The following is a 12,950-nucleotide window of genomic DNA, read 5'->3' as shown; positions in this document are numbered from 1 at the left end:
TTACGCTTCCTACTGCACATATGTGATGCATGCCCTGTGGCTGCAGCACAGGTAGTGGCAGCTTTAGTTAGGCTGACCGTGAAAAAGAGGCACGAGAGGGTGAGTATGAGGTAGAGCCATGAGATTGTATGAGGATTGGGTTGAGTTAATACTCAGCATCCATTAGTGCTGATTTACAGTAATACAATTAATTGCCTGCGTAACCTTTGTTACTTGCTTTGTTAATGACCATTGACCATTAATGATTTGCTGCTCAACTGCTATGTAGCTCTGATTACATCTATGCATGTCTATCAAGAGTTTGTGTAACCAATTTTAACTTTAAGTTGTGACTTGGAACCAATAGTGTTTAGTATAAAACTCTTGGGGCCCGATATTAGGAGGGTGGCGGGTTTGCAGCGGGGGGTCGACTGGGCACGTCGGTAGTGGTGGGATGAGTACTGGAGAGGTGAGTAAGTGCAGGTAAGATGAGGATGACCTTTGAGTGGGTGTGAGGGGTGATGTGACAGAGTAGTGTTGGCAGTGCAGAAGGAGATGTGGGGTGGGGGCGGTGATGTGGCAGACGGAGTGTAGGGGAATGAGTAAGTGTACTCATTTCGGCTGACCTACTTGGGTCATTGAAGCGCCTCCTAGACTGTATGCAGGTGGGCGATATGTCGGTGGTGCAGGTGACCTCCTCTGCCACCTCGAGCCAGGCCTTCTTGGTGGCAGAGGCAGGCCACTTCCTCCTGCCCGCCGGGGGGGGAAGATCTCTGTCCTCCCCCTCCTCCTCACCCCATCCAATAAGACCTGGAGTGAGGCATCATTAAACCTGGGAGCAGCCTTCCCCCTGGGCTGCTCCATGCTGTAATTTTTCCTATTTTCTGCAGCATCAGTCAGTGGAGGACTGCCCCTTTAAATAGGGCTCCTCCAGCTGACAGCCTGTGATGCGGGTGCGCAGTCCGCCCGCTGCGCAGCTTTCCAGCGCGGAACCAGGAAGCACAGGTAAGTGGCTTCAATTAGCCTGCGATTGCGTGCGGAGCAACCCGATTTCACTGGGCGTGTTACCCACGTGCCCAGTCGACCCCCCCCCTGCTGCGAACCCGCCACCCTCCTAATATCGGGCCCCAAGAGTTTTATACTAAACACTATTGGTTCCAAGTCACAACTTAAAGTTAAAATTGGTTACATAAACTCTTGATAGACATGCATAGATGTAATCAGAGCTACATAGCAGTTGAGCAGCAAATCATTAATGGTCAATGTTACTTAACAAAGCAAGTAACAAAGGTTACGCGGGCAATTAATTGTATTACTGTAAATCAGCACTAATGGATGCTGAGTATTAACTATAGTGGTGACCAGAGTTTGAGGTTATAATCCACGACTTGATCTGGCAGGACTGTCGAGCTTTGACCTGATCTGTTGTTGGTAGGATCACTTAGTTATGACTATAGCATGCTGCTTTTGCTGTTTAGGATGCACATAGGCCCATATTGTATTGTACAACTTAATTTTAAAAGTAAGTGTTGACTTCCCAGCACTCAGTTCAACAGCTGAACTCCATATTGTATGGGTATCCTCAGGCAGTTTACAGGGTATTTCCTTACAAATCTCGAAGGCAGCCCTTCGTGAAATTTTATGGGGCACTGTTCTACAAGACAGTGTTGTAGTTTGGGATTGCACATTTCTTTTTACTGCAGTCAGTAACTTCTTGCTTATCTTCAGCATTATATGGATAAAGAAGATAAAGATTTATTTATATAGTGCCTTGTCACATCTAAACGACTCCGAGTGCTTCACACAGTGAATTACTTTAACTACTGGTATATGGGCAAACAATTCTTCAAACACTTACTTAACTCTCAAAATAAAATAATCTTGTGGTTCACTGCATGTTGGAGCACTCAGGCACACTATAATGAAAAGAGAAGCTAACCTGTTTGACACCTGCCTTCCCACTGCCCCCATTCTGTTCACAGTTTAAGATTCACCAGGTGGAGGCCACAGCAGCTCCCACAGGAGAGAAGCAAAATTGGGTGGGTTGTCCTCATTGTTCAGTGCACCCTAGTGACCAGCCAGCAAGGGTTTAGAGGAAGTCAGATAGACCGTCCGCCCACCGGAGAAGTGAATTCAGATGGACTTAAGATATAGGGATAATTAACCAATTATTTCGGGGGGTGCCGGGTGGGTGGACTTTTCTGTAAAATCCAAACACTATTAAGACATTAAATCAATACCAAGGCAAACAGCAGGACTCTGGTTACTTTGTCCCAATTTATCCATGATTTACACAGCGATGTTGCAGTTATCTACTCTTTACTGCACACTGTTCTCCACATAACTGATGTATAACTGCCTCCAGTAGCTAGAACAGATGCAGCTGTTTGCAGTGAAACATGGAGCTTATTCCTCAGAAATTAGAGGTGCAGAGTAATAGGCAATTTTAATTTGCTTGTAACTATTCAGGATCCTGACTTCAAGTCTACCACATAAATCCTTAGCTGTGTGAGCGGACAATATTTTAGCCACACAATGCGGATGTACTCAATTGAGCTGTACTGATAAATTATGTTGCAACTTTTGCAGAATTGAGCCCCTGGTTCCCAGTAATCATTTAGAGGAATTGCAGTTGGTTATATTTGAAATTCATGATTCTGGAAGAGTTGCAAGCTCTCAATGGTGTGCATTTTTTAAGAATTGCAGGCTGGGAAATATTACAAGTTAAGCACTGATGAATAGGCTAGGTTTGGTTAAATATTTTAAAAACTGACTCAAATAATAGATACAGTAAGGAGATCTGCAATCCACTACAAAGTTTTACTCGTTGAACCATTAACTGTGTCCACTACTCTAAGTTTCCTGGTATATTCTCGGTTGCAGTAAAACGTTTTTAAAGCACAATAATGTTTTGAGCAGGAGGCGACCATTGGTCAATTTAGCCGACCCTTTCAAATCTCCAATCAGGTTCCTTACTAGAACTAATAACCCTGAATCTTATTTATTAACGCAAATTTATCCTGTCCTTTTTTAATAAAATTTAAAGTACTATACAATTCGTTTATTCATAATGTGCTTTCTTTGAAGCCCCATACTGTTTTATGGGATTTTAATGATGCTGTAAATGGTGCTAAATATGCTGGTAAAACTGTTTACAAAGATGTTAACTTGGGGGATTTTCTTCACCCACATAAAATTCAGAAACCCTAAGCCTCCATTAAAGACAATAGCAATACTTTTAATGTATAGGTACTCTATTTTTATGATTTAAAAAAAAACATTTGAGCTTTTGGAGAGTAGAACAAGTACTTAAAGGGGAAGGACATTTTGTTCAAGATGATTCCCATATTGTCTATTCAAAAGAAAATTGAGAAAAATGAACCTAGATTAAAAATGTGTTAATTTTTCCACCCCAGCAGAAGACCAGCCATATTGGATTGCCTTCTAATACGCAGCTTCGGTGGCATGGCTGACGGGGAGGAGCTCAGCACGCCCCAGAATGGCTCCATTGATTGGGGTGCAGGTCACTGCTTTGGATATCCAATTGTTAGCATGTTCTTATAGGAGTAGGTACATCCAGAATGGCTCCCAGGCTGGCCTGAAGTTGCAACCCCCGCTGCAGTCAATGGAGCCACTCTGGGCCATATGAAGCAACACACCATCTACTACTAGACTGGTGGGCCTCCATTGAGGAAAACACGAAGGGTTGTTCTTTTTGAATAGACAAGGGGGAACAAAAAAATACTGGACTTTGCTGCTCTTTTCAATCCTAGCCCCTTCGCTAACCAGGCAGTAATTTTATTCATCATTTCAATGATTTCCAAAACCAAAGAGTTTCCTGTTTATGTCTACAGGATCACTTCACCTCACCCGATGAATATGATGACCCGGCGGTGTTGTTTGATGCCATAACATCCCATGAGCAGAACTTGGTCATAGCTCATGAAGGAGACCCAGCCTGGCGAAGTGCGGTGCTCTCCAACTCTCCCTCACTGTTGGCTCTGCGACATGTTATGGATGACGGGACCAATGAATATAAAATCATCATGCTGAACAAACGATATCTCAGCTTCCGAGTCATTAAGGTACATTGCTTTAAAGTTGCATTATTATATTAGGTGCTTGAATTCACTGTGGGCATTGTGCAACCATGGAGGTTTGATGCACGTAGTATAGTACTGCCCAGAAAGTCCATTTCACTCTATAGCCTATTAATTTTCAGTTGCACACCTTAGAGTGTAGCATTTAAACAGGTGCACCACAGGACCCTGCTGGTAACCTAGATATTAGAAAGTAGCTCATGAAGTTTGCAGCTGCAATTAATTTTTTTTAAAGTTGTTTTTATTGTCAAAGTCACCAGTTTAAAAAAGTATAGCCTGTATGAGATTCACCTCCCCTGTGGAGAGAGAGGTTGTGAATCTGTTGCCCTTTACCTGGTATGGTGTAAGTGGTATATATGTAAGGAAACCTCTGAGTAAAGTAATAAGAGGAGTTGCCCTCAGTGACCGTTAAGTCAGCAGTCCTCAATAACCAGGAAGCCAGTGGCCCTGGGTGACCCGCAAACCAGTGGCCCTGGGTGACCCGCAAACCAGTGGCCCTGGGTGACCCGCAAACCTGGATTTTAAACACATTGTGAATTTTTATAGTATGTCACAGTTAGGTTTTCTTTACAAATTCCGCAGATATACATTTATTCTCAATACCAATCTAGTTGTGGATGCACCTTACACAGTTTGTGGTCATCTCATATCGTCATGAAGTTGATGTGAATGATTAATGTGATTCATAATTCCTAACACAAGCTGCCTTGTGAAGAATGTTAGATGCCATTTACTAGATAATTACTTAGGTGTTAAAAGAGCTGGAGAGGAGGCTTTTCTAATCCTGTTCCGCTGCAGTGGCGGATGGCAACAGCTTTGAATAGACTGTTTACATTTGACCAAAATATAATCAAGATCAAAATCCTCAGAGAGCTCTTAAGTTTGGTGACATTCTGGTGGACGAGAGAGTCTCTTTCTGCACCCCCCACCCCCTCCCCCAATCCCCATACCTGGTTTAATGTGACCAACACACAGTGGGCATGTATATTGATTTTGCTAATTGCACTGCTTGTTTTTGAAACTAAATGCTCCAAACTCGGGACTCAGCATTGGCCTGGAGTTGTCTCACATTTACAGAAGTGCTCCTGGTGGAGCGGTGCGCAAACAAGACCCACAACCTCCATATGTCGTTCTTCAACTTTTACACTTCTTCATGCCTTTTCTGAAATAAGACTGGAGTCTTGTGATTCCCACTGCTAAAAGGGAGGGAATCTGGATCTGTGGGTTCATGTTTAAACGACTTGTGAAAATCACAAAAAGGTGGGTCTCTGATGCAGTCGGCTCTCCAAAGGCCAGATTTATATCAAAGCGTGCTGTTGACAACAGGATAACTCCTTGTTTGCCGTCGACAGTGCTTCTAGCAGTATAAAGCTGCCTTATGATTCAGACCGGTTTGGAGTCCTGGCCAATTAATGGATTCATGGGTTTCAGTATATTAAAAAAAAGGTGCCTATGTCGCCACTGCTCCTGCCCTCCCTGGCAATGGTTTTATCCCAAAGTTATTTTATTACAGCCCAGTCTTTGGGAGAGTGAGCTAACCACGCCACACTCTTGCATTCACGTTTGTAATGTGCAACGGGTCTTCCTGCACTGCCACCATTCCTGCTTGCACAAACCGACTATGACATTTTGGCCAGCATGTGTGCACATGGTAGAGACGCATAACGTCACTGCAGAGAAGATAGCAGCATGCGTAATGACTTTGTGTCAAGGCGTCACAACCAAATTACGGTGTTGACGAGCAGCTGGTTTATTGGCCCCAGGAAGACCCAGTAGAAAAAAATTGAATTTTACTGATCACCAGTCTTAAAACATCTGGTAAATTTATCTAGATGTGGCCACCAGCTGCGTGAGATCCGAGATAAAATCAGCGCTGCTTTCACTGTTGCCTGAGGGCTAACTGACCAGCAAGCATCATGCATGGACATCAGCCAGTTGCTATGTATCAGTCAATGTATCTGGGGAACTACTGCTTGGAAAGTCAAGGGAATTGGTGCCTGTTATTTCTCCTGTTTGCCCGATAGGAATACCTCCTATGTAAAAAAAAAATGGTGATTCTTTGAACTGCTTCACAGACAAACTCCACCAAACCCATCTAAACATTATGAAAAAGCTGAATAAGGGTCTCCATTTTGAAGGTTTTTAGTTGCTCCTTCTGGGGACCCCGTTTTGGAAATTGAAACTGAGGTCAGTTGAAAGTTTCCTGTCAAAGAAAATAACATTTACTTTTTGAACTTTAGTGGGGAAAGACGGTGGTTACACATGTTTGAAAAGATCAGCGTCCCATGTGTTTACAGGACAGTGCGCTGTCCAATGCTCTTTGATATGACCTGCACAGCCTGTGTAGACTTTTGCTGCAGCCTTCTTTTACTTCAATAAATCACCTAGAGCATTTGAATTTTGAAAGGTTGCTTCAAAGAAATATTTTTTTAAATGAGCATGTGACAGATACAGCCTAGTTTCCTTGTGTTGGTGGTGGTTTCAGCCAATTAGACGCTAACTAATATATCACTAATGAAGAGTTGTCTCAATGCTGGAGAATTCATTGACCGTAAGTGATGCCACTTACTGGTGGAAGCTGACTGCTCGAGCTGACTTTCACAATGTGCCAGTAGATATTGTGTGGTCCCGGTAATGCTACCTGCACATCCTGGTGGTTCTGACTACCTCTGAATCTCTGAATCTGTGGCAGCAGAAGTATTTATGTGCATACGCTTGCATGTAGGTGATTTGAGTTTCAGAACCTGCAGAGTTGTGCAGTATATGTAATGGCACTGGTACCACAAGAGCCACTTTGACAGTCAAAGTGAGATGCTGACTTTGTGCCACATCCAACATCAGCATCAGACCCTCAAACTAAAGTGACAGAATTGAAGAGAAAAAAAACAACAGTATTTAATGAGTGATCTCTCTGCTCCAGTTTTTCACACTCTGTCCATGTTTGTGTGCAGGTGAACAAAGAATGTGTGCGGGGATTGTGGGCCGGACAGCAGCAGGAGCTGGTCTTCCTGCGAAATCGCAACCCAGAACGTGGAAGTATCCAAAATGCAAAGCAAGCCTTAAGAAACATGATAAACTCCTCGTGTGACCAGCCAATTGGTTACCCGATTTATGTTTCTCCACTTACAACGTCCTACTCTGATACACATGAGCAGCTGAAAACTATCCTGGGAGGACCCATAAGTATCACAAACATAAGGAATTTCATTGTGTCTACATGGCACAGGTAAGTGTCTGCACTGCTACTGTAAAAATTGGTTCATGAGTTTAACATACTTTTGTTCAGCAACTGAAAATATCACATAATACATAAGTGACAAAGCTCAGAGCGTGTTATTGGTGATGGATGCAGAAGTTGTATAAAAGACTGTATTCAATTGGAGTTGTATTCAATAGGGTTAGATAAATATGTATTTTTCATTTCAAAAATGTAATTTTAAAGTTTTGCACCCCATCCACCATGTTGTTACTGACCTGGGAGTGCTTGATATTTATAGTGGGTGCTCAAAGTGCGAATATGTTGCATCCCTCACCTTGATGAACACACACACGTTCACCAAAAGAAATTCTTCTGCCAATGTTCTTTAATCACAATAATGCTGGTTCCTTCAAATGGTTTGTGCTGCCTCTTTTGTACAATTCAAGCTTGTTCACAATACGTGTGAAGATATGTTTCAGTATCAGGAACAAAATGACTGGCCAATTTAAGGGATGCAGAAGGATTTTTTAATTAAAGTGCATACATTTTGGTGACGGTGCGACTCACTGGGTTAGCAAACGTACTTGCTGTTTTGAGAACAGGGTTTGAATCCAACCAGACTGGATGAAATCTCCTCTTTCTCTGCTAACTAGGAACTAGGTAATCTGAACCCATAGTGAGCATGGCCTGGCACAGGTACACATCGCTACCAATGTTTCAGTGCAAAACTGGCAATATAACTCAGATGCACTCCTCTGAGGATAGCGTTAAGGTACTGTGTCATAACAGCTGTAGAGGAACCTTTACTGTGTGTCCAGCCTGTATGTACCCGATCTGGCAGTTTTAAGTGCCAAAACTTTGCAGCATTAGTAAAATGTTCTGCATTCATATTAAGGTGTGTTAATATTTCTCTAATTGGGTAAATATTTGTAGTACTTGTCCTCAGTCTCAGGTAGGGAAAGGAGGGGGGACATACTGAAGCTGGTTCTAAGGCAGATGGTTTTAATTAGAAGACAGTTTGCTGTGTGGAAGGTGTGTGTCCAATTGTGGCGTCACTTTTAACATTATGACATGAACAGGTGCAAAATTGGTTTCCACTGAGAATAGGCGAAAGAACACAAAGGCCAGAGCGCAGATTACACGATACAGTGTTAGATGAGGGCACAGCTGAAATAGCCATCATGCAGTGCAGTAGTTTTCTGTACTCAGAACCTACTCAGGTGTCTCAGTTGAGACTGGGGTATCTGTGTGTTGGGAATTGTGGGAAAGAGCCTATATGCTTCCCTAGCCTGCTGCTACCCTGCAGTATAGTACTCCCTGTCACTAGGTGTCATGCTCTTGTTTAACAAACTCTACGTAAGTATCCACAGACTTTAACTGATTGTAACTGTTCTCTTCAGGTTACGGAAAGGATGTGGCGCCGGTTGCAACAGTGGTGGAAATATTGAGGATTCCGATGCAGGTGGAGTCTCCAGTGCCAGTAATAATGTGACTGCAAATGAGTCCCAAAGTAGTACTTCCCATGGAGGCTCTGGACCAGCTGGATATGGGCCTGGAGCAGGTCTCCAGCCTCCAGTCACATCTAACCCACCCATATTGGGTAAGGTTATTTTGGTCTGTAATATACTTGAGCACATTATTTTGAAGCTATCTTCATATTTGTAATAAAAGTGTTATCAGTAAAGTCCTATGTTTGATCACTGCAGCATTTTACTGACAATATTAACTGTGATGGGGGTTCTGTTTCCTCCGATAGCCCATTGCAAATGTGTTAAGCAGTGAGGTATCAGAGGAAGCTGAACTCCCTAGATGTTTCAGAAGCTCTTTACATGATGCAGCTTAATTTCAAAGACAAGTGTTCACTGACCTATTCAGAAGGTGTTTGTGGTAAATATGAAACAGATCCGTCCTGCATCGGTCTGGTAGCTCGCCCCTTAAATCAGGCATGATATATAAAACATGACACTTCTGCTGCATCAGCCTGTACTGTTTCATTTGTTCCAAAGTTTATTTTTCTGCCTCAGGCGTTAGCCTTGGTTCAGTGGTAGTACTCTTGTCTGTGAGTCAGAAGGTTGTGGGTTCAAGTCCCACTCCAGGGACTTGAGCACAAAATCAAGGCTGACATTCCAGTGCAGTACTGAGGGAATGCTGCACTGTTGGATGAGATGTTAAACCGAGGCCCTCTCTAGTGGACATAAAAGATCTCAAGGCACTACTTCGAAGAAGAGCAGGGACGTTCTCCCGGTGTCCTGGCCAATATTTATCCGTCAACCAACATCACTGAAACAGATTATCTGGTCATTATCACATTGCTGATTGTGAGAGCTTGTTGTGTGTAAATTGGCTGCCGGGTTTCCTACATTACAACAGTGACTACACTTCAAAAGTCTGTAAAGCACTTTGGGATGTCCTGAGATCGTGAAAGAAGCTATTATAAATGCAAGTCTTTCTTTCTTTCCCTGGAAACAGTTTTCAGAGGGAGTCAAAGATACAATTTTAAATATATACAGACTTTGTGATTTGTCCATCTACAAATATGACAGCCTGTTATTTTTGCAATAAGGCCGGCCGTTATGAATTTCTAAGGAGCTTAGTCAGCTTGTTGAGGGGTGCAAAAAAAGGAACAAACTGAGAACAATCCTGGAAGTGGGACTGCATCAAATAAATAACAGAATGACAAATAGGTTTAACAAGCTCCTGCAGCTTGTAAAGATAAAGAGGGGAGTAGCTGTTTATATGAAGTTGTTTGTAGAGAAACAGTTTAGTAAATAGATTGCAACCTTTTGCTGTTTTCCTTTTCGAGGAAATAGGTAAAATTTCTATTGTAAATATCTATTAAAATCTTGCTTATAGCATGCACTTCCTGTACAAATTAATCTTACTTCCTGGAGAGGTGATCAAAAGATTGGAAAAGAGGTAGGTTTTAAGGAAGGCCCCTAAAGTAGGAAAAGGAAATGGAGCGGCAAGAGTGTTTAGGGAGGGAATTCTAGAGTGTGGGAACTAAGCAGCTGAAGGCACGGCCACGAATTGTTGGACAAAGTGGTTGCACAGAGGGAGGAGTCGGGAGAGTTTGGGAGCTGTAGCGCTAGAGGAGTTTAAAGAGATTAGGAGGGGCAAGGCCATGGAGGGATTTAAACACATGGATGTGAATTTTAAATTTGAGACGTTGGGAGGACACGGAGAAAATGTAAATCTTTTAATGCTTTCATTACAATTTTCACGACGACTCCAGCTTCTCCCAAAAGCCTGGGCTTGGACCTGATATTTTTACCCACAGTGGTGACTCTAAGCTGAAGACTGTTCTGCAGTCTGAACCAGTGCAGTGTGGACATTTTCCAGGATGCATCAGTAGCATTTAACCTTCTCTCTCAGTACCTACCAAAATCTATTTAGTTGTTTTTCAAAATTATTTGAAGAAAAGCTGCAGGGCAAATTTTAAGAGATTTATTCAGGTAAAATTTATATTGAATGTTTTTTTTAAATGGAGGGGATGCCTGTGTCTCTGTGAGCAAGAGACAGAGAAAAAGATTTTTAAAATGAACAAATGTAATAATTACCCACCTGTTATAGCTTTAGATGGTGTTTGAAACATACTCTATAAACTTTAGATTGCATATAAAGCTGTGGGAGGGAAAGAAGCCCAGAGTGCCTCTCCTCATCCTAATTTGAATTATTTTGTGGAAGAAAATATTTGTTGAATTTTGAAAGCAAATAAAACCTCTAATGGTCACCTACTTATCATCTACTCAACACCATTTCTAGTACAGTTAGGTTTGAGTTTATTACTGGACTGATAAGAATGTAAAAATCCATTATTCCGGGGAGCGGAATGCTTTGAAATTATTTGTGACTAATTGTTGGCCAGAGTGATTTATTACAAAACCAAGATTGTAACCATATTTGAATTGTGTATCATCAAAATTCTATGATTTAAAATTTTAGCCATGCAAAACACAGTGGGGATCATAGTTCAAAAGTCATAATCCAGGTTGAGGTCACAGTGTACAAAATGTTATTTCTCGTTTTTGATTTAAACAGGCACCAGCCACAGCAGCCACTCAGTGCAATCCAGCCTCGTCAGACATTCCCCTGCACGTGCCTCAGTCGCCAGCCAGTCCTCATATCGTTATAACAGCCGCCACTCTTCCTTACGGACATCTGCCACCGGCCTGGTGCCATGCCGCCGTTCATCCACTAGCCAATTGTCTTTGCGAAACCTGCCCAGCTCAATCCAGTCCCGACTCTCTATGGTGAACCAGATAGAACCGACGAGCCAGACTGGCACTCTGAGTATACAGTGCGGCCTGCCTTCTTCCAGCAGCTCCAGCCAGAGCATTCCCATCTGCAAACGCAACACACTGGCAGGACTTCTAGGAGCAGAAGGTGTCACCAGTGCAGACGTTCAGCCAGGCAGCAACTCGAGCACAGCATTTAACACACCTGCCAAAAAGGACGAAATTAACTACAAAGTCCAGGTACATACCCATTATTAAGAAATTTTGTGTCCCCCACAAGCTGGAGCTAAAATCACACCGCAGCAAGCAATTTCCGGTTACGTTCCCTCCATTCGAATGGGATGTATCTTAGAGCCACCCAAAAACGACACTGCAGAGCAGTGTATCCTCCAAATTAAGCCCGGGGACTACAGTGGCCTGTGAGCCCTGGGATCTGGCCAACGAAGCCCAAGCAGCTCAGTTCTGTTTGTGTTTATATTTTCACTCGCTGGCTTGTCATGTTTGAATTTTGTGAGCCTAGAGGCTGGAAAGGGCTGTCTTTAGCACTGTTGCTTCATTGATGGATAAATCCTAAATCAGAACAAGATTTTTTAGTATCTGCAGCTTGAAGTTAGCGAGATCATTGATTTAAATGTTAATGTGTGGCCCACAAGGCTCCATGATATGCTCTTAAAGAACTCAAGACAAAAAGCTTGGCACTGCCTGGTGTTAGAGTATTGGACGATAGACCAGTGTTTACACTCTTCCTTGTCAGACATTTGTGCTCTCTTTCTGTATCCCCCCCCCCACATCTTCCAATGTGGACAAAATTGCCAGTCTTAGCTGAGCCTCAGTGCTCCCTCCCTACTTCGTGGGTTAACATAGCTGCATATATGTGTGGGTATATCTCTCTGATCCATTTACAGTAGAATGCATCTTGGGGAGAGAAGAGAAAAATGGAACAAAGTAACAAAAAAAGACTCTCAAAGATTGGTTAAAGCTAAGCAGGCAGCAAGGAGTATGTTTCCTGATGCATATTTATTGTACTGAAATACAAATCTACATTTATCTATCCAGCTCTTCTTATCCTTTCATATCTGGGAGCCAGGTTTTACATGTAGCTTAGAAACATAGAAGCATAGAAAACAGGAGCAGGAGTACGCCCTTCGGCTCTTCGCGCCTGCTCTGCCATTCACTATGATCATGGCTGATCCTCTATCTCAATACCATATTCCCACTCTCTCCCCATATCCCTTGATGCCTTTTGTGTCTAGTAATCTATCTATCTCTTTCTTAAATATATTCAGTGACTTGGCCTCCACAGCCTTCTGTGGTAGAGAATTCCACAGGTTCACCACCCTCTGAGTGAAGACATTTCTCCTCATCTCAGTCCTAAATGTCCTACCCCGTATCCTGAGACTGTGACCCCCTCGTTCGGGATCCCCCAGCCAGAGGAAA

The 12,950-nt window shown here is 42.8% G+C and overlaps 1 protein-coding gene across 4 annotated transcripts in view; it reads left to right on the top strand.

Moving 5' to 3' along the window:
- The window catches only part of pcnx1 (pecanex 1), a 275,876-nt gene that overhangs the window by 252,977 nt on the left and 9,949 nt on the right, over positions 1–12,950 (top strand). For all 4 annotated transcript variants that reach the window (XM_067991270.1, XM_067991269.1, XM_067991272.1 and 1 more), the window contains 4 exons: positions 3,834–4,064; positions 7,031–7,305; positions 8,679–8,878; positions 11,317–11,753. In XM_067991270.1, coding sequence (XP_067847371.1) covers positions 3,834–4,064; positions 7,031–7,305; positions 8,679–8,878; positions 11,317–11,753 — 1,143 coding nt within the window. The remainder of the gene's footprint in view (positions 1–3,833; positions 4,065–7,030; positions 7,306–8,678; positions 8,879–11,316; positions 11,754–12,950) is intronic.

Source organism: Heptranchias perlo, chromosome 10 (genome assembly GCF_035084215.1).
Source record: "Heptranchias perlo isolate sHepPer1 chromosome 10, sHepPer1.hap1, whole genome shotgun sequence".
Taxonomy (NCBI): Eukaryota; Metazoa; Chordata; class Chondrichthyes; order Hexanchiformes; family Hexanchidae; genus Heptranchias; species Heptranchias perlo.
Note: the sequence above shows the minus strand (reverse complement) of the source record. Positions and strands in the feature narration are given on the sequence as shown.